At 41.7% G+C, this 22,626-nt stretch overlaps 1 protein-coding gene across 2 annotated transcripts in view; it reads right to left on the bottom strand.

Annotated features, from left to right (window-relative positions):
- Window positions 1–22,626, bottom strand: part of LOC119005436 (cGMP-dependent 3',5'-cyclic phosphodiesterase) — a 152,575-nt gene that overhangs the window by 97,629 nt on the left and 32,320 nt on the right. The window contains exons 1-2 of one of the 2 annotated variants that reach the window (XM_037073046.1): window positions 5,313–5,476; window positions 4,865–4,955 (exon numbers count right to left, since the gene is read on the bottom strand). In XM_037073046.1, the coding sequence (XP_036928941.1) occupies window positions 4,865–4,955; window positions 5,313–5,347 (126 nt within the window). In that variant the 5' untranslated portion in view covers window positions 5,348–5,476. Of the gene's footprint in view, window positions 1–4,864; window positions 4,956–5,312; window positions 5,477–22,626 lie in introns of those variants that run through there. The other variant, XM_037073040.1, reaches the window with a different exon arrangement.

Raw genomic sequence — 22,626 nt, 5'->3', positions numbered from 1 at the left:
AACTTGAGCTACACATACACAGGGCTGATATTTCTCGTTTTATTTATCAGATTATTATTGATTTATTATGTTTACTGCTGGAAGTCAATCTTGTTAGATTCCTGTCTGCCTCTATTCTATCCAGTCTTTTTGCTGCACTGAAGAGGGCTTGATATAAACTTGCATAGCACAAGTGGTTGGGACCATATTTCTATGTCCATATGGAGGGAAAAAAAATAAATGACACGTAAACAAAAGATGCATACAAATACAGTTTTTGTGCATGTACACACTTTGCACATAAACCTGGACCAGATTCCAGATTGAAGACACAAGGGATAAAAAAAGCCTGCAAGTGTCTTCACACACGCCGTGAACAACTGCACCAGCTGATGCACCAACCATGCTCGCCTACCTCCATCAGCTGCCAGGCGATCGATGTGAAGCTGTCAAGTCACTGCACTTTCTCCACTGCAGCTGCTATTCATGCATATAACGCCTTACCTGTTATCACTGAGTCCCTCGATGTTCACAATCGATGAATGACCGAAGAACGATGTTGAGGACAGTAGAACGTTACAGATCCTGCTCCCGATATTTTAATTCAAGTCAACAGCGATCGACGCAATAAAAACTGAGGGAAGGAGCTCGCGCTTGTAAGATAAAAACTGCACGTGTGACAATGATTGGTGACACTGGAGCTTGACATGTTCACTACACAATGGATCAAACCAGTTAATCTAGAAGACCTACATTTTTATTTCTATTTAATAATATACAGATATGGTTCACTCATCACTTTGTTGCATAAAAATGAATCAGAGCACATTCACGTCATTAAAAAAAAAAAAACTTATTTATGTGCAACATTTGTTCTAAATAAAAATATTTCTACTATTAGGTGTGACTAATAATTGGAAACATGCCCGGCTGTCTAGGTCCACTTGAGTTTTCACAGGGAACATTGGCTCTGCAACCTTTTTTCCCTGTAGTGGCTCCCCCACCACTTCACATACAGCGCAGTGCTATACTACCTACATAGGTCACTTGTTACATGATGCCATTGGAGATAATGTGTTTCAATCTCAAGCATCGAGTGCTCAACGATGTTGGGCTCTGTGGCTGTGTGTATGTGTGCGTGTGTATGTGTGTGTGTGTGTGTGTGCGTGTGTGTGCGTGTGTGTTCAACTAAATGTGCTGAATATCAAGCTCTGGGTCAACTGCTTACTGCTGCAGATCAGACTGCTGGTCCTCACACTGAGGATAAAAGCAGAGTAAACAAGAAGAAGTTCACAGTGACGGTTCAACACAAGGCTGAACTACAGAGTCGGATCTTTAGGGAGAAATCATTTCTTCTTGTCTTTAGTTCCTCCTTATTTGTATTTGGGTTTGAATGTTTGTTTTATCTACAAGTCTTTATTTCTATTTTATTCTATTTTATCAAATTATTTATTCTACATACCTTTTATGTTTTTTTTAATATGGACATTGTTGGGAGCCCCACTAGCTTATGGAATTAGACTTAGCTGTTAAAGGTATAGTTTTTAACAAAGTGATGTCTTGATTTGATGCTTTTCGGTAACTTTAAAGTGATAACTCCACTAATTTTACACAAAGTGTTTTTATAGGACTGGGAGGGGAGCACTGCTGCATATGTGTATGCATACTGAACAGACAGTTTTAAAACAGATGATCAAAATGGATTTTTTAAACTTTTTCCTTTTGTCCTTGAGCAAGACTACGAATGCCTACCTGCTCACATACAGTAAGGTATTTTTGTCTATTTTTAAAGTGGTAAGACAATATGATATGATGGAGATATACAATTAATTTCCTTGAGTGTCAAACATCTGGCATCATAATATCAAATGTTTGTGATCAGAATAACAGAATAACAATATAATCAAAACGACAGACATGTGCAGGAAAGCAGGCAGACTCACACAAAGTGCAACTAATGCCATGGTCCTCACAATGTGCCACTTGTTTTTTTTTTCTTCCAGTGAGAAAACTCTCATTTCATTTTCCTCCAGCAGTGAGATCAGAGCACACAGTCGGGCCTGTCCCCAAACTGAATATTAAAACCCTATAGAGTGCACAGTTTAGGCGGCTAAACCCACTCCATCAGCCAGAAACACTTTCATGTCATTAGGGTCAATCTATCTGGGCCGCTACTGTACACTATAGTGTTCCTGGACACACTCACTCACACCCACACACACACACACAAACATAGTTGCGTGCTCTGCAGTTGCATTTGTTATGTTCAAATTTTTCCACCTCAATATTCAGCGCAGGAATTTTCCATAGCTTTTTAGCACACCATCATTACTCAATGAGAAGAAAATGTAGAGACATCTGTGCAGGGAGATGAGGAGGAGAGATACAGATAATTGTGGAGGAGCTGAAGGTAAACACACCTGTCCCTAAGTGTTGCTTCAGATATTTTTCTCAGAGGTGCACACACTTGTTGAACCTCTCACAAACTGCGCAGACAGCACAACAGCGAAGGCTCAGCATGTGTGAATACGAACAGTTATGAAACTGAGAATACATTTGCATCCACAAACAAACACCCAGAAGGACAGAGCTTATAAAATATATAAATGATATCCGCGCAAACACTTATTTTGTCGAATTTTAGTGAAGCCGAGCCATCTCTCCCTCACAGACACACAAGCGCGTAAGCACCACCCCCGATTCCCTGACGAATTAATCCTCACATCTGTTCTGCTGGAGACTGAGAAGAGATTAACCTGCTGCTTTTACTGCCTCATTGGCTCACACGCAGGCACAAATCAACACACACAGACATAACTGCATACATACAGTATATCGCATTCACACCTACATGCTGTGCAAACATACAAGAGCAAGGGTCACATAATCGCACATATTCAGGACACGTGCAGAGCATTTTGTAGACAATCAGACGCTCGCATTCACAGAAATCTTAATCCGTCGGATCAGAGGATGAGAGTCGTGACATTACCAAAACCTTTGCGTGGAAATCGAGAAACAAGGACTGTAATACAAAAACAGAATTCATTCCTCTAGACGCATCTTCGAGACACAAACAAGTTCTGTTCAGGCAGCTCCTGCAGGTGGCGCTGCACACAATGGACAGCAGCCCAACCCCGGACAGGATTACATTACTGGTAACGCTTCAGCAATGGACCGTCAGAAACAAACCGTTTACAAACACAGAAAGACTGTAAGAGAGGAATGCAGTTGGGCAAGACTTTCAGCAACGTAACCTGTCAGTGGAAATGCGTATGTGGAGGGCTGACTCAGAGGTGCATTCGCAGTGTAACAACAGACACAAACACACACACACACACACACACACACACACACTGTAGTTTGTATAAATAAAGGTTGATTAAATTAAACAAATGGTCATCGCAATTAAACACACAAGAGACTGGTACTATCAGTGCTTGTGAAATTTCAAGTTATGTTTACAGACTTGTTGAGCTGCACAATAATACACAAATACAAACACACACACAAGCACACACACACACACACACACACACACACACACACACACACACACACGGACATGCACACACTGTACCATACATAGTATATGCTGTAATATATAATTAAATGTGTATGTATATTAATGACACACTGATATAAATTAGTAAGTATTTCTTCACAGTGAGTATTGTTTATCTCTTTCATGTATGAATGACAACATTTGTGCAGGTGGGGCTGTGTGTGTGTCATCAATGTGCGCACACACACGTGCCTGCGTCACAGTGAGTGTGTATCTGTCAAGGTAATTAGGTCTGTGCAGAACATGTCGACACTGGCAGACAATCAAATGTTTTTTTTTTCTGTTTTGCTGCCAGTAACATTAAATCCCTCTGCAATGTAAGATACAGATGAAACACACACACACACAAACACCACTCTCATATTGTGTACAAACACACATGCGGTCTCAAACTAATGCTGCTTGACGGCACGTGTGAGGATACGAGAGAGCAGCAATTTTGAGTTCAAGTTGCCTGCTTGTGTGCCATGAATCGTACAAAAGAGGGAGCGAGACGGAGCTAAAAAGAAACGAAGGGGCAGAAAAAACATCAGAATGGGGCTTACTGCTCTGGGGACTGCGAGAACAAATTGCGTCAACTCAACTGCAAAACTAAAACACACACAAACCTGCATGTAGCACGCGCAAATAGAGACGGTGCACATACAATCATCCACCATTCAAACAAAAAATGACACTGCCTTTAATTTCCTACCTTTCATGTTTATTGCTGTTTTATGTTTTATCTGAACCCTCACACACAAACACACACACACACACACACACACAAACAGAAGCCACAGGCTAGTAATAAGTATCTCAGGGACTCAATCAGCGGGGAAAGACAGAAAACTGCAGCAACAGGAGCTGAAAACTTACCTCCTCCAGACTTCACCAAAACGAGAACGGTGATGGAATAACAAGAGGACAAGGGTGTGTGTGTGTGTGTGCGCGTGTGTGTGTGTGTGTGTGTGTGTGTGTGTGTGTGTGTGTGTGTGTGTGTGTGTGTGTGTGTGTGTGTGTGTGTGTGTGTGTGTGTGTGTGAAGGTAAAATTTAAAAGGAGGACCAAAAAGGGACCAAAAGAGCAAAACAGGGATTTATAACTGATTTCATTAAGGAGTGTTGAGTGAATTGAGGTGAATGTATACAGACTACCTGTAGTTGTCACAGACTGGTCAAAGAAATAACACTAACAGGAAGACGGAAGAGAGAAGAGGGCAGAGGATGTGAAGCATATAGCATCCTGTTTTTCACACAGCATGGACAAGAGAGTGAGGAAGAGGAAGAAGAAGAAGAAGAAGAAGAAGAAGAAGAAGAAGAAGAAGAAAAGTGAATCCTACCTGGAGTTGTTCGGACAACGTGGTGCACTGTCTGGTAGTCAGGGCTGGAGCTGAACTCTCATCAGGACGCAGAAACACTTGCTGACCGCGTCTGCAGGCATCAAAAATAACAGTCAGGACTTCTGTGTGTGTGTGTGTGTGTGTGTGTGTGTATGTGTGTATTTGAGTTGTCCACTGTGCACACATGGAGTCAGCTGAGTGATAAGCTGCATGAAAAAGAGCATTTTCGCACACAGACACAGATACACACACACACACACACACACACACACACACACACACACACACACACACACACACACTCAACAACTTATCTTTTGCCTGAACTGAGCAGTGCAGGAATTTAAAGGTGTGTGAGGGAATGTAGGAGAAAATGTGAGTGTGTTCACGTGTGTGTGTGTGTGTGTGTGTGTGTGTGTGTCTGTCTGTCTGTGTGTAAAGTCCTTACAGGTCCTTCCCTTTCTTCCTCTCGAGCGCAGTCATGTCATCTCCACCTGTCGTACGCAGAGAGAGCGCTGGAGTCACACACACATTCGCACACTCAGCGACGCACCGATGCACACACTCGCGCCGGCAGGCTGGGACACACACTGGCGAGCCAACACCGTGAGCCGCAACGCATAGAGCCGAGAGTGAACACTCCCTCCTCCTCTCTCCTCCCACCTCTCCCTCTCTCTCTCTTTCTCTCTGCTCCTCCTCTGGGTCTTACTGCCTCTCTCAACCCTCAACATGTTTCAGTTTCCTGCTGTTAGTGTGTACGCTGGCAGGATACGCACACACACATACACACACACAAAAGAAACCACGAAAAAGCAGGTACAGTAGATGTGGAATCATGAACCCAATCACCATAATATAAAGAGTACTGAGAATGAGACTAATTCCTTTTGGATTTTAGTGATTTCAGTTAAAAAAAGAGACTTCTCAAAAGCTGTTCAAGACTGAGTTCAAGACTGAGTTCAAGACTGAGTTCAAGGCAGATCTCGATACTGTCGTTACCACAAAAAAGTTGCGCTAGCTTTTTGTTTCAAACATTTGAAATGACCACAACATTTTCTTGACAAGCAGTTATGACTGGTGACTGACTGACTGGTGTAAAAGTCTTTCCCGTTAACTAACATTAGACACTAAAAACATAAGCTCTAACTCTAACTAACACAAGGGAAAAACATTTAAACCTTATATGAGCCAATGTCACCGCATTTGTTTATTTATATAGATTTGACTAGGGATTACTCACAAGCATCTTTGGTCTCAGGTGGACCATTGAAGGTGAAGTAATGGCTCTCTCTCAAACCATTTAGATATAGGTCTGCTCTTGTTCAGGGCTGCAACAACTATTGTTTTATCAATGAATCTATCAATCATTTTTTATTACTAATATCACAACAAATTGACCAAAAATAACAGTTTAAAACTTGTCATTTATGATTCAATATTTTATTTAATCATTTTCAATCATCAACAAACAAATATGACTGCAGTGTGCACTGCAGGGCATTATTCACCAACCAGGTTTAACTGGTAATCTGTGTAATTCTAATATTTATTATGTTTGCATGTGGACAAAAAGTAACTAGTATTAGCATTAACATGTAACCAGCATGCTTAACCTCATAAGAGATCGTAAGCAGAGGAGAATGGGTCAGGCTTGTTATTCAGCACGGATGAATACTACAGAGGGAACACAAAAGACAATACAAAAAACAATCACTGGTAGGACCAGCATATCAGTGGCAGAACAACATAGCAGCTTTGTCTTTCTTCAAACTGATCAGCGGGGGTTCACAACACGTCAAACACACAGATCATGGAGTGACACCCACATCTGCGCAAACCTGAAGCATTTCGCCACACCGCCCCAGGATGCTCCCGTTTCAAGGGCTCAAGCATGGCAGTAGTTCTGTCTGCTTATATCCGGCGTATTGCACCAGCGCGAGTCTTTTTAGCCCAGAATAACTTGCCAATTCTAAGGAGTGGCTGCCAAGTGGCAATACTTGACCCATCCATCAACCTCCATCCCGATGGACTTTCACCCCTTATACGACATTTAATGACAAAATTTCACTTAATGGTATGTGCTGCACACAATTTCAAAACACAAGACAGTTACTACACTTAAGACAGTTCAAATTTCAATATTTTCCTGATCAAATTTAGATCTTTCACAAGATTTAGGTAAGAGAAAGTATTTCATGTAAGAGCAAGTGATATGAAAAAGGGCAGAAAAAGTGAATAATGCGCCAGAGTTCTGCAAAGTAACATAAAGTAGACACAGAAAACTGATTAAACTGCCGTCTCTGCCCTGCCAATGCTGTTTCTATAATCTGATTTTCACCCAGTCTTAATATAAAATAAAACATTATGAGATCCCGGAAAATAAATAAACCCAAATTTAGCCCTACAACCAGCCTAACACAAACACATAATTTGAATGCATCAAATTTTTCAAAGATTTATCTCCACTCTCACCACTCCTCAACGCATGTATTCAGCAGACAGATTCATCACATCAGCCCCAGTCTGCTGCAGGAAGCATCCCGTGAGCCCCTGACAGCTGACTCTCTGAGGTGACATTGACAGTGATGGGACATTTAGCACGAAGCTGTACAGCAGGTTGAATAGGACTGTGTAATGTCGTCCATCAATCTGACAACAGCCCTCAGAGTCATTTACTAAAAACAAGCTGGCCGGCAGCTATGCACACACTCAAACAATGTCACGTCACATCAGATGGATAATGTTGCTCTTACAGCCGCTGTATCAAGTCAACACTGTCATTAATTTCTTGGTTTGTGTGCATCTCACAGTGAGACTACTGTTGCATGAGATTTTTGTTAAACGCAGATCGCTTAAAAAGGTATTGACTGAATCAATTCGATGCTATCACAAGCAAACAGCCAAAATGCTGGATCACAACAGGCTGAGAGAAGCAGCTCCTCTAATTCAAATGAAGTAAGCTGCTTCGGTTCAAATGCTGAAAACTGGGCTGACTGAGAAAAGATATTGTTAATTGTTTGGAAAAAAAAATACGAAGTGTTAGTGTGGTGACATGTTTACTGGAGGCTGAAATTGCCTGAAATAACAAGGCATCTTTGAAAATGTGAGAGCTTGAAAGCACTTTCAGCACCTTTACTTTTATCAGTTGACAAGCCTGTTCTACATGTGAAAAAAGCCAATCACACACGAATGTATGTAACTGACATGCGAAAATTCAAATTTATTAGCCAATCTCTTGTGAAAATATTCAATTAACATGTGAAATGCGACTTTCACATATAAAAATGCAAATGTGAGGTTTTTGCTAAGGATGTGTACGTAAAAGCCTTCTGTTTAATTGGTCAGCGTTGGAGAGAGGTGGAGCTCATAGAGTCAGAGGTTGATCCAGGGGTCATAGAGTCATTTTGACCTGAGTGTGCTCAGCAATAAAATGCTGTAATATCCCAGAAAACCCTGAGGCTGCCTGTTTCTAAACACGGTGAAAGGTCACTCCTGTACAGCAGAGCCTCAAACACATTGACCCGTGTTGGCTAATAGCAGCAAAATACACAGAGAGGAAATCAGTGCTGCAGACTGTTCATGTTATCACTTCTGCTACTGTGTCTCTCATTGATAGAGCGCACACGAACACACACTCAGGTAGGCCATAACATGCGCTCAGGAAAACACACAAGCAGCCAGAACACACAGCTGAAAACAGGTAAGTTCAAAGCAAATTCTCCTCAAAGACTGTCCCTCCTCATCTGCTGTGGACTCTGTGATCTAGATTACCTTTTAAACACACACACACATACACGCATACACGCATGCATGCACGCACGCACGCACGCACACACACACGTTCAGCTGAAAGGAGTATTGATCCCAAGTTTTTGATTAAAACAGGGGCTGTTTTCACCGCTCAGATGCAATCAACACACAAACCAAACGTGTGATCACTTACTCACTCAGTTGCTCTTTGACACACACACACAAGCAAAGCACAGCAGCATTAATAACTACCACACAGAGGAACATATTTAGTGCAGATGCAAGCGCGGACCTGGGATCTGATACAGCCAGTAACCTTGGTGTGTGTGTGTGTGTGTGTGTGTGTGTGTGTGTGTGTGTGTGTGTGTGTGTGTGTTTATGAACAAAATGTGTTTGAACATATTTGTGTTGTTGGCTTTGATGAGGTGAGGGTTTGGGTTAATGTGAGTATATGACTTCCATAAAAAGTGATTAAAAGTGCAAATGTGCACAGAAATGTGCATGAGTGTGTGTGTGTGTGTGTGTCCTGGGAGCAGAGTGATTGAAGGCTCTAAATGGTGAAGCAGCACTCAGGGGAATAGGGCTAATATACATAATGGTGGAGCTATATTAACAGCATCCTGATCCACCCCCCTGACACATAGACAAGCATGCACACACACACACACACACACACACACACACACACACACCCCTAGGTGTCAGTTTAGCCTCTGCTTCTCATCCCCCACACCACACACAACCAGTTTCCCTCGCGCTGATCTGACCAAGCTGATGAAAAAGGACAGAGATTATAAAAAACATCTGAGTTCTGAGGAAATAAACAATCAGTATTTTTATACAAACTCCTCATTTAACTGTATTGTTAACAACAATAATTGCAGGGGATTTTTTTCATGCAGGTTTAAGTGCATATTTGTTCATTCTACTCATGTGATCGCTGATTAATGACTGATTATCTCAGGACAGCCTCTCAGGTGACAGATTACTGCCTCTCGACAGATATATTAACATTTCATTATCAATTCCTCTCTAATAAAATCAAAGCAACATTCTCTAGGACCTAAGAATTCTGAGAGCCTTTCACATCAGCTTCTCATTCACTGTGCATCCATCCCGGCTTGAAAGGGATCTGCAAATACATTGACATGTTCTCCTGTGGAACAATGGTGGTTTCCATCTTGAGGTGGCCGCTTCAGAAATGTACGCAGCTTGATGAGCAATGTGCACTCATGGAAACGCTTTGGCTGTGCGAGGAGCCGGAAAAGATGGCAGAGAGGCAGTAAATGGTCACGTTTGCAGGGGAGATTAGGTGCAGATTGTTAGGTCGGATTGGGGATGAGCACAAGGCGCTTGGCTGGAAGACTCGTGAAGGCACAAAACTGCATACAGTTTCTGAACCCAGCAGCAAAAAAGCATTATCTTACACCTGTATGTCATACCGGTAAAAGTGTTTTTCATAGCAGACCTGCCATGACTAATCAATTAATCAGTCAATTAGTTACTGTCTATTCCTTTCACCTACAGATATTTTGATAATCAACTTGACATTTTTCATCCTTTTCTGACATTTTATGGACCAAACAACTTATTGATTATTCAAGAAAAAATATTGACAGGATAATCGGCAATGAAAATAAACGTACGTTGCAGCCCCAATTTCTGAGAGCTTATGTTCAACTTTGTAGATAGCAGACTGATAGTAAATAAAAGTCAATACTTATGGGGTTTGGTCTGGTCAATTAAGCAAAACCTTTGAGGATGTCATTTTGGCTTCTGGTAAGATGTGGTGAACAATTTGTCCATGTTTTGATATATAAAATAAAATTTTGGTATAAAGGCTAAACAACTAAACATTATACCCTAATTTCCTCCATTTATTGATCATGTATCTTCCTTAAACTCTAACCAAAATGCAACCTGGGCTTTTTGATGCTAGCGTAAAAATGCCCCATGCACTCCACTGTAAATGAGTTTGAGCCAAAAACGAAAATACAATCAATCTTAAAAGTGCCTCTTTCGTCATAATTATGCTTTTACACAAAGGTTCCATGACTCATATACATTCACAAAAAAACCTAGGTTGCATTTTGGTGACAGTCTCACTTTAATACTCTCATTTTTTTAAACACTGCCGTGTCTTGTTATATCGTTTAAATATTCACAGTCCAGCAGATTTAATTTATTGTCTTTATTTATTATTCTGCTTCCAGAATAAAACCCAGCAGAACTGTTCTTTTTCTTTAACTCTGACACCTGCCCCTGGCAAAAGCCTTGCTCACCTGGAGCTGTATTCACCAGCATTCTGAGAATTCCCTCAGAGAGCTCCTAGCTCAGCCTGAAGCCAAGAGTCCCACCTAGGAGTGATCCAAGGAAAAGTTCACAAAAAGATAAAGACTCATTATCATTATCCACTGACCCTCATGCAGATGGAAGTCAAGTGAAGTTCTGGACATCACTGCAAAACAGTGTAACAGCATTATTAGCAAGCAGCTAGGGACTTGTTTTATACATTTTAAAACAAAAAGGCAATCAAAGAAAAACAAACAAATGAATTGTTCAATACAGCCCTGAGGTCTCAAACTGATTTTAAAAAAAAGCATTTTTTACACTCTGTGTCTTGTCTGAAGTGGAATCTGGAAGCCATACTTTAACAGAAGCCCAGAAATTGTTTGAAAACAGAGGTTGACTTACACAGTAACCCATCCACATGCTGATAGTTATTATATCTATTTATCAACATTGCATTTATTAACCATGCTGATGATCTTAGTAGGTCGTCTTCATCTTTTTCATATCAATGAGCATAAAACAGGAAAATTGAAAGCACGATGCAGGTGAGGGAGAATATATACGTCTCAGTCCCTCTGGCTGTGCGCACCAGTGGGGCGTGTGATGAGCTGCAGTCCAAAGCGAGAGGAACTGTGAAGGCGCTGTAATTGTTTGTGTCATCATTCTGTTCATGGAAGACTGTGACAGACTCAAGTCATAACTGCTGCACTGATGCATTTTCACAGTTGCAAAATATCTTCATGTTGACACCACTTTCATTTCTGACATTTTAGCATTTTTGCGTAACGAGATTGACCAACATTATCCCTGCACGACCTAAACTGTAGCGTTTCATTAACTTACTGCCATTCAGCGTTTGGACAATATTTCTGCTTCCTCTTTACATCACCACCCTTTTCTCCTATCCTTAAGAAACTGTTCAGAGTCCTCCTCCTTACTCCTTACAGTTTCTCAATTTAGGAGCTCTCTTAAGATGCTTTGTGAATAACTTCTAGTCCTCTCGGTCCAGTCTTAGAGGCTAGTGTTGACATTTCAAAGAGAATATACAGTGTATTCATCCCAAACAGTCTAGTACTGTATGTGTGATTTAATCTATTATCTAATCAGTCTATAGGTGCAACATGTGTAGAGCTAAGAAAAGCCAAGGCTACTGCCTGGAGTGATTCATGCTGGAGTCGTCAATTCTGAAAATCTATGCTCTCTCAGAACTGTTAAGTGCCTTGGCTAAAAAAGCGTCCGCCACGTTGTGCATGACTAACGGCTCAGAGAAAAGTGTGTGTCTGAATCTGTGTGTGTGTGTGTGTGTGTGTGTGTGTGTGTGTGTGTGTGTGTGCGCTTATATTACTTAAGCTTATTGTTACTCATAACTAATTTCCTTGAACAACACCAGCAGTAAAACAACAGCAGGAAAGCGACAATGACGCCCTACTTTGGAAAGTCACGCAGACATACGCAATCACACACACACTTAACAGCGAGCTGCACTGTTTGTATTGATAACCTATTTCAACAGTGGCTGTGCCCTGTAAGGCACAGCACTTGTCTGAAACAATGCCCCTGAATGCAACAGGCATCAATAACACTGCCAACGGGATGCAGGAATAACAGCCAGTGTGCTGGACCAGGCGAGATAAAATCTATTTCTATGTACTTAAAAAACCAACACATACGTATTTTACCTTTAGCATGTGTTGCTAACTCAAACATGACACTGCTGCTTACATGTTTTTTACACAACATTTGCCCTCAAGTGGAAAAAAGAAAAATGCTTTAAAAGTCCTTCACTGACACTGAAGGACGCTGCAGTCTCCTCCCCACTGCTGCAAATTTGTTCTGACTGCAAGACTCATTTGAAGGCTTTTCAGTGGCAGGTATCCATTTTGTGTTTTAAAATTAATCAGATGATGAAAAGGCGTGTGAGAGTGTTGTAAGCAAAGGTCTTAAGATGACTCATAACCTTTCAAGCAGTGCAGAATTTGCTTCATTTCCACACCAGTAAAATTCAAGGTAGGTGCGTGGGCACCTTTCATTCAAATGGTAGAAATCTCCTCATTTTCTGGAAAAAAAAAAAAAAGAAAAACCTAAAGCTTGCTACACATGTCACAAAAGTCTTCTCATTACTAGTAGAGCATCCACACGTCCATCCACACAACTAACGAACCTTTCTGGCTTCTATTCATCAGAAATGACAAAGCTGCTTCACGTCAACATTTCAAGAGGCGGGTTGCTGGTTGCTATGTGAGTTAGAACGTTGGCAACCTGAACAGTTTATAAGCCAGTTTCCATACCAACACACACTGTCTCCTAACTAGAGTCCATCTCGGCAGAGTTGAGTGAGCAGAAGCAGATGAGAGGATGAGGAAAATGAAAAAGAGGAGAGGAGAAGCAAAGAGAGGAGAGACCCTATTGCTTTATAGAAAGCATCCCACCTGCTGAGCAACACCGCAAAGATAATGTGAATGAAAACACTGTATGTTTATCTGAGACAGAATTTCACCTAGCAACCTCAAAAGCAGGTTTATTGTATAATTGTTTAGTTTGCTGATTGACGGTTTACTGATGTTGAAATTGGAGGCAGTTCAGCAGGTAGTGGGAAATCCAGCTTTTTTTCCTCCAAAGTCAAATTACCTTGACTTTGGAGGAACGCTCTGAGTGAGCGGAGTGAAAAGCTAACACTCAAAGGGAAGGTTCAAGGCTCAAAATGTGGAGTAGATGAGATGGCACCAGGCTGTCAGCTCACTGAGCATTTGTGGAGCAATGATGGCAAAACTGTCGGAGAGCACAGAAGAGTTTATCTGTTTTTGGACCTGGCAATACCGGAGGAGCAGCAAAACAGACATATTCTCTGCTCGCTTTGTTCTTCGATCGATCTTCGTAACCTCTATGTATGAACTGGACTGGTTGAGGTCTGACGCTGAAACTGTAATTGTTTGTAAGGACATCATAACTGATCCTTTGATCCATGTGGGGGTCTCAGTCACTCACCACTAAGACAGAGAGGCTCTGAGTGGATTTACAACAACAACAACTCTGCAATGGTTTAAACCCTGTCCTGTCTTCCTGCTGATGATCAGTCTGTCCTGAGATATTAAAGACCTGGGCATTTGACAAACTTGTTGAATGTTGTGACTGGATGCTTTGTGTATAACTCACATGTTGGTTGATGACACACTGGTTATACTTTATAGGAATCTAGAAACATTCTTGGGTTGTGTCCTCTGCATTCAGACTCTGCAGCAGCAGCCTTACTGGGTGGCTGCTTGTAAAGTGTGTGGCGACTACCATGCTGAACAGCTGCTCACTCACTTGTGTGTCCACACAGGCAGAGTTGCTGCTGCAGCACAGTGCAGAGAAAGAAATAGAGTACACAGTAAATAAAACACTGCCCTTCACATGCTGTGTCATGTCTGTGACATATTCTTCATATACAGACATTGATACTCTTGTGAAACTCTGGTATGGTGTCGATATGACTGTTCACAGGTCGCTTTCAGGTCTATTTTAACACGTGTCGTGGTAAAAATAGGCAAACCTCTAGATGACACACCGTCGAAGCCTCGCTTGAAACCCGCGTAAGAAGTGCAGCTCACAGTGCCAGTGTGGCGGCTCTAACCTGTTAACAAGGAAGCTGTAAGTGTGGCCAGTCTGTTAGGGCCCTGGCACTGATGTTCAGCATCTGTAGCCCTGTTTGTGCTGTACCGTTGTACTTTTTGGCTGACTGCGTGCAGAATCTGTGAATATGTTTCACATTTTCAGTTTCCCTTTTTGAATGACGAATACAGAACAGTTAGTTGGCCGTCGGAGTCTTTCAACAGTCTGTCTTCATCGCAGCTCATTCTTTGATGCCGGTTTGGTGTCTGGGCCCCTGATGTCAACACAGTTAATGAGAACAGCAGCAGCATTTGTGTGGTTTCCAAACGTGTTATGACTTCCATATTCAGGGTTTACATGTTGCCTAATGTCTAAAGCCTTTACTAATAAATTAACATCCCTTTGGTTGGTTCGGCTGCAGTATTACTCTTCTTAGGGAAGCGCTCTAATTCATCAGGAACAACCCTCGAATGGATCATTGGGCTGGGCTGCAGAGAAGCTGGACTAGACTCCATTTGTTAAGAACTGATTAACACATACAACTGCAGACTTGATGGATGCAAGTTGGACCCTTTGCCAATTACATTACTTAAAAGGGTCTCTTACTTTCTACTGAGCAATCTTGCCTGCAAGTAAGTCAGTGTTATAGATTTCCATCCAGCCTATCTATCTAGTCCGCAGTCGTAATTGTTAGTAGGCTGTCAATGAATGGAATTTGGCTCTTAAGCTTTTTTTCATGGAGGTACAGATAAGTGGCTAAATGATCAACTGCACTGGGAGATAACTAAGAGATAACTAATGCCTTTTCTGAGCATTAAAGCATGTAAACCTACTCCAATAGTGACCCAAAATAAAATGAAGAATACATAATACGTCTCCTTTAGTTGTTTTTGAATGAAAAAGAAAGCTGTGATGCAAAAATAATCATTCCCAGTCATCATATTACAATCATAACATCCATCAAAATAATTGGAATATGATTTTTTTGTATATTATTATTTCTACAATCTGGCAACCCAAACAACCAATGACAACTAAGAAAGACAACACTAGAAAGTGATACCACAGAGGTTACTAGTACTTCCAGGTACTGATCTGTGTCTGCAGCTATTTGGAGAAGCACTCGTTAATAAAGCTGATGGCACCACCCCTCGTGACGAGATGACCCCCTCAACTTTGCAAAGTGAACACAAATAAAGGTATTAAAATGTTGTTTGTGTTTATGTGCGTAAAGGAGAGCTCCTCTCCTGTCATAGTTTGCTGCTTCCTTCCTGATGTGCTGCTAAACAATGTTCAGGCACACACACACACACACACACACACATTTCCTTCCTTTAGTATTTGGTTAGTGCTGCTCAGGTCAGAGGTGAGTGGGAAACGGTGGGGAGTTAGTGATAAAATCCAGAGGACAGGGAAGTGAAGGGGAGATAGTGAGATGACCAAGGAGACAGAGAGATGGAAGGAAGGCGGCAAACCTGCTAATGGGAAGTTAAAGGTTGAGGTGGGAGGCACCTGGACCTGTCGATCACCGTCAGTGTAGCCTCTGGTAATGTCTGCGTCAGCTAAAAGGTTTCAAAGCCGACACGCAGTTTTTGTGAGATGGACACATGCACGCTTACATGCACCGCAGGGGTGAAACAAAACACACACAAACACACACAGGTCAAATGGAGAGTGCTGCAGAAAATCTCCGGCGGTGAAAAAGGTGGAAATGGAGCAGAAGTTAGAGCAAAGTTAAAGGATGGAGGTGGAGACTACCTGAGAGAGGGCGAGAGCGGGAGGAAAATGAAACACTGCAGCAACAACAGCAGCAGCTGTAGAAAGAAACTAAAGGATAATAGCTGGAGAGAAGTCATGCAGGGCCAGCGAGACAAAAAGGAGACAGACGCAGGAACACTGCAGTAAAACAGTTCCAACCCTCTCGCTCCGTTTTCTTCTCTTATTTTCTTTGCACAGAACTACGAAACAACTAATGAGGTGTGGGCGACAGACCCCGACAGCAACACCCTGCACTGCCTTTGTGTTTGCAATGTGTGTTTGGGAATGTGAACCTGATATCTGCATGATACTTTGCATGTGATTGCTTGCGTGTGAGATGGTGTCTGGCTGTATTATCACCTCTGTGCTCTCTTTATCTTTTCATTTCTCTAATCTAATTGGTTCCTCAGTTCAACCAATCTGAATGCCGCACAGAGACTATCTGCTACGCGTTAGTGTTGAGCAGGCTGAATGAAGGCTACAAGTGGTAATGACGATGACAGCCCGTTTGTGCATGCGTGTGTCCGTGTGTATGTGTGTGTGCGTGCGTGCATGAAATAACCACGCTGACTCCGATTTGTTGCTATGGCACCCCATCTTCCTGAGGTGCAAATATCACAGAACAATTTAAACCCACAATTTCCTCTCCATAATGAAGCAGTGAATGAAATGACCCTGGCGCACGCGCGCACACACACACACACACACACACACACACACACACACACACACACACACACACACACACACACACACACACACACACACACACACACACACACTTGCAGCAGCTTTATCCTCTCTCAAAGCAGCCGCGACCCACTGGTGTAAATGTTGGATCCAAACTAACCCCAGGGACTGAAAGGAGTTGTAAAATAGAATAACTATATTTTCATAGGGGAAATATTGCTCATTCACGGATAAGTTACTGTACAGCTAATCAGAAATAAACTCCCAAACAAAAACAGTCCAGTCAGTAGTGCAGTCATTATCCCCCATTCCCCCTTTCCATCCCCTAGAAGCAGAGAGAGTGCTTAGTTGAATGTGTTAGTCTACTCTGCCTGACTCACCAATTATTTTTTGACTGAGGTTTATGCAGGTTAAAATCTATGGCACCCACAGATTGCGTATAAATATGGATGAAGCATCTCCACTTCCTTCCACTGTACAAAGTAGAAGCTAATTTACTGGATACAATACGGTTTGGAGTATGCGCAGCAGTAAGCTCCTGTTGGAGCCATGGTATCAAGGTCCTGCCCATACACAACTCATTAGGGAGCAGGGCTCAGCTGTAAGTCATGACATCACACCCTCTCTTTTTATAGCATCAAATAAGTAATTAAAAAAAAAAAAAACAGTTTATAATGACCTAAAATGACAGACTCCATGAAAACCTCAAAAACGTATTTGGTGTTTACTCACAATTTGGCATTGTGACTGAGTCTATATGCAGTCACCAGGTGGCTATCGAGATATTTTGGCTTCACTTTTGGAGAGATGTCATGTCCCTCATCTTTATATATAGTCGGTGCCCAAATCAGGACTAAGAGGCCTAACTGTGCTGTGTATTGATACATCCAAAGCGCTGTCTGTGGTGCTGATGGAGCAGAGCGCCTCTTTGTCCTAGCCCAGCCCTTCTTTCGATTTCAGAAAATTATCTAAGCTATACTTTAAATCCTCTTCTGATGATGAAGTGACAAGAAGCAACGTTTAGCTGCAGAAAACTGAGAGGATCGTAGCGACACAATGCTACCTGTGGTAGTTCTGATCATTCAGTAACATCTGTGTTGCTGAAAATACAACCCCAGCCCAGCCATATCCGTGAGTTCAGTTCAATTTTTACGAATAGGTTAGGATTAGTAATAAGCTGGGTCTGAAAAAGAACAAATCACTAACTGACTTCAGTAGCAACATAGTCAAGTTTAAACTTTCCAAACCCTCTATGATTTTGCGAGAGAGCTTCAGTCAGATCTGTTTTGTAGCTTAAGGAGAAAATCACTCACATCCACAAAACTGACAGAGTTATGTGCAATACTGTAGAAATATCTGATGGGAATTCTGTCTCCGACTTCTCATTACATGTCGAATAATGATGCAAGATGTTTTACAGAGCAGATAGAGGCAGAGGGGAGTTGAGACAGACACCAGGATGTTGTTAGAGTGTGTGATCCGACTGTGAAAAAGTTTATGGCACCTAGAGATGAAAACAGAAGATCTCTGGCATGTACAGTAGCAGTGCTGGTAGCATTAGTGTTCTGGAGCTTTTGATCATATCGCTGAAGGTTTTTGGCTCAATCAAAACGTGTTTGGGTTCATCTTGTCCATGTTGCTCACAGAGCTCTTCAGTTCATAAGGGCAGTAAATCTAAAAATATATGTATTTACAACTATTTGCATGACATCAAACTTACAGTTTTTTGTGTGTCTATAAAATGTCATATACAAGGTCAGTACAATCACAATTTACCAGAGCCAAAGTTTACAATATTAGATTGATTTCCAAACACAATAAATAGACAAACAAAACTTGCCTGTTCCTTTTGTAGTGATATGTGATAAGAAAACACAAGCTACATGTAAACTTAGCAATTCACAGTTATGGCCAGAAAAACGTAGCAAGTATTGACAAGGGATGTCCTGACTCTTCAAATCCCAGATTTTATGAGTTTCTATTTCTTTTTTTATTACTTTTTTTTGGCACTGACAGCTATACTATTATAAGACTCAGACTTTTATGCTCCGACAACTCTCAATACCGTCCTTCAGTGAACAACAAAAGAAGAAACTGAATCCTGTAGTTTGTTGCAAAGTTTGGTGTCTCAAAACTGTCCAGAGTAAACCATCTCCAGGTTAATCAAGGATCTTTGCCAATGTTATTAGTTTAGTTCAGTTCTGTTTTTTCCCCGTCAATAATTCATTTGAATTGGATCTTTTAAACTGAACACTCATTTTGATCAGTTTTTGATTCAAAATCAAAACCGTGACGCCCCTTTATTGACAGTTTTTTGGGTTTTGACAGTTGGACAGACAAAACAAGTACTGTGAAGAAATGTTGAAGGAACTGCTTGTAGACCGTTTTCATTATTTTCTGGCAATATATATACCAACTGATTAAATGCCTGATCAGGTAAATAAGTGTCAAATTGAATAATTGATAATGAACATAAAGTAACACTATTTGTTCCAGTCCAGACGGGTGGCCAGGCTGTACAGCTGAAGACTCCACTGTTGATTGAGACCGAGTGGACACAGAAGGAGGAGAGTAATACAATGTCAGCAGACTGTGCGAGAGGACAGAGAACCAGTTCATTAGTTTGAGCGCGACAGAAAGGGACCGAGTCCTTTGAAGCTGTGACGCAGTTGTGACAGTCAACAGGTCAAAACAAAGGCACACTGTGTCTGAATACACAACGGAAGCTAAGGGCGTGCCAACACACGCACATGCACACACTCTGCATGAACAGGTCATGAACATGCATGACACACGCGCCCTCTACACACTCCTGCAACATCCACACCTAAATAAACACACCTCAGCCGCACACATGTTTGACCTTTCTCCTCTTCCCTCATATTTCCCCTCTTCCTTCCTTCCTTCCTTCCTTCACACATTTTTTCCCCCTCAGCATCATCTGTTTTTCCTTCTTCTGATATCCACTCTTCCGACCTTCAATTCCAGATTTTTCTTTGCTCTCGCTGCAGGTTTCACACACTAAACAAATTGATGCTGCTGTCAGAGTGCCCTCAAGTGTACACATACCTGAACTGCACTCAGCATATGGAGTATCTGGACCTTCTGCTGTCAAAAAAAAGATGAGTTTAACATCAGATTTTATACATTCTGGAGGTGTCGGAGCAGCATTTAAATTCATCGTACATCGTAATCTATTTTTATCCTTTCTGACTTTCTGACGGTCTCTCTCCTACTACTGTGCCATGCATTTACACAAGATAATACAAATGGGTGAATCTATAACCTTGGTGCTTGTCATCAAAGAAAATCCCAACTGCACCTGCACACACCGCGCACTACGGCTCTCATTCTCATTTGGATTACTCTCATGTATGACTGCACTGCTCGCCTTGCTTTGAGCAGACAGACTGACCAAAATTGAAACAGATTTTTGCATTTTCTTCCCAATTTCTCCAGCAGGTGCTGTAATCGTATGGCAGGGCGGAAATAAAGAGCAACTTCTGCGCTGACTTCATCCGAGTGCCCCGCATCAATTACAGCATCAGCCCACCTCCCGAACACAAACTTCAAAGTCATACAAGTGCTCTCCCTCTCCCTCCTGCTCTCTCTCTCTCTCTCCTACACATCTCTATAAGGAATACCAATGAGCTTATTGTTTCCATTTCAAAGGGAAGCAGCAGGCCTAAAGAGGGTAAGAATTAAACATCACGTCTGTCCCCAAAAAACAGGATAAATAAGACAAAGACGAGAGAGAAGGAAGTCTAATCCACTGAGAGGCTCCGGTGCCAAGTAGGCCACATTTACAGTACAATATGTTGGCACTCACAATGTGTGTGCAAGTGCAGACTGTCTTATCTTATCTTTTCTTTCTTTCTTTCTTTCTTTCTTTCTTTCTTTCTTTCTTTCTTTCTTTCTTTCTAGTCTCTTCTCTTCTTATCTCTCTTCATTTTTCAGTCTTCTTTATCTTAGTCACATTTTCTCCCTGGTGAATCTGATTGACTGTGACATAACTCTAGCGTAAAAACTTGTGTGTGTGTGTGTGTGTGTGTGTGTGTGTGTGTGTGTGTGTGTGTGTGTGTGTGTGTGTGTGTGTGTGTGTGTGTGTGTGTGTGTGTGTGTGTGTGTGGGAGTTGGTGAACAGCCGATATGCATGTATGTTTATATCGGATATGTCTTTGTGTGTGTGCGTGTGTGTGTGTGTGTGTGTGTGTGTGTGTGTGTGTGTGTGTGTGTGTGTCTGTGTAAAACACAGTCTCTCAGCAGGTAATCCTTAGCTGATGCCGAGAAAAAGGGCATGCGGCACGTAATGCATGTGTCCATGTGTGTCTCTGTCACAGTGTTTGCTGCTGAGTTTGAGCTAGGGGTGGATGGTATGAATCTTCTGCTATATGTTATTTCATATCACAAATGAGATAGATATCATGATATAAAATCCAAACTATTAGTAATAGATCTCACATAAATTCTGGTTCAGGGTAATTAAGTAAACTGGATCTCTTTTTTATCTCTGTTTTCCGTGTTTGACTCCTATTGACTCTTTTTATTAATGTGTGATGATTCCGTTACAATATGCCGGCGGTTTGACACAATGATAATGATAATGACATGCACTGTATTGCAAAGGTCTTAGAAACATGCCTTCACTGAGAGGAATTGATGAAAATGCATTTGCTGGGCCACAAGTATACATACAATGTGTTTTGTTAAGCACAACTAAATGATAACAATGATGACAGCTTTTGTTACTTATCACGAACCTTTAAAGGGCCCACACTGTAGAAGTTTTTAGAAAACGTGCATATGCGCTATATTAAACATACATAAAAAATACTGTTCAAGAGAAATGCAGAGAAATGCACACAATCCGTATTCAGTGAACGGTGCCTCTAAAAGAGTCATTAGGACAACATCATGTTGTGATGTCATCACTATACAGTCACTACTCTCTGCCACACCATAACATAGTCATGTTTGCAAAAAGACCGGTAGTGCTGATGTGGAGACACAGTCGAAGGAGCCTGCTCAGGCCTGTTAGAAAAGAGTGCCTTAAAGAGACAGGCACTGCAATTGAGTGACAAAATCTTTTTTATCAATATTTAGGTTTTTGTCTGTATTGTCTCATGGTCCAGGCATACAGTTTATCATCGTATCTTCCACCCTTAGTTTAAGTAATCCACTAAAAATTACAGTTACAGCTGGTACTCGTCTGTGCCAGATTACATCTTTTAGAGAAACATTCCCAATCCTGCACATCATGGAGATTAAAGGATGAAGGAAGTGATTCCGCTCCACGATTAAAACAATTTATCTCACGATTACTGCAGCCAGGCTCTGCTCGTAGCTCTCAACATTAAAGTACTGACAAAGTGTAGTAAAGTGAGAGTAGTGAGAGTAGATAAGTGTGTGTGTGAATCCCTGTGTGTGTGTGTGCGTGCGTGTGTGATTGTATGTGTAGCACTCCATCTAGGCGGCTGTGCTGCCTGTCCAATCTCCTCACCACTGCTGAGGAAATCAGAAATCATTTTCTCTCCAATTTTCCTCACCTGTCATCTCCCCCCTCTCCCCCTCCCCATCTCACCTCTCTCTCCCCATCTGGTTCTGTAACTGGAGCTGATTCTATTTTCTGTTGTTAACACAGTTTACGCTTAAATGCTTTTTCTTAAACGATTTGTTTCTGC

This window comes from Acanthopagrus latus, chromosome 2 (assembly GCF_904848185.1).
Source record: "Acanthopagrus latus isolate v.2019 chromosome 2, fAcaLat1.1, whole genome shotgun sequence".
In the NCBI taxonomy this organism is placed as follows: Eukaryota; Metazoa; Chordata; class Actinopteri; order Spariformes; family Sparidae; genus Acanthopagrus; species Acanthopagrus latus.
Note: the sequence above shows the minus strand (reverse complement) of the source record. Positions and strands in the feature narration are given on the sequence as shown.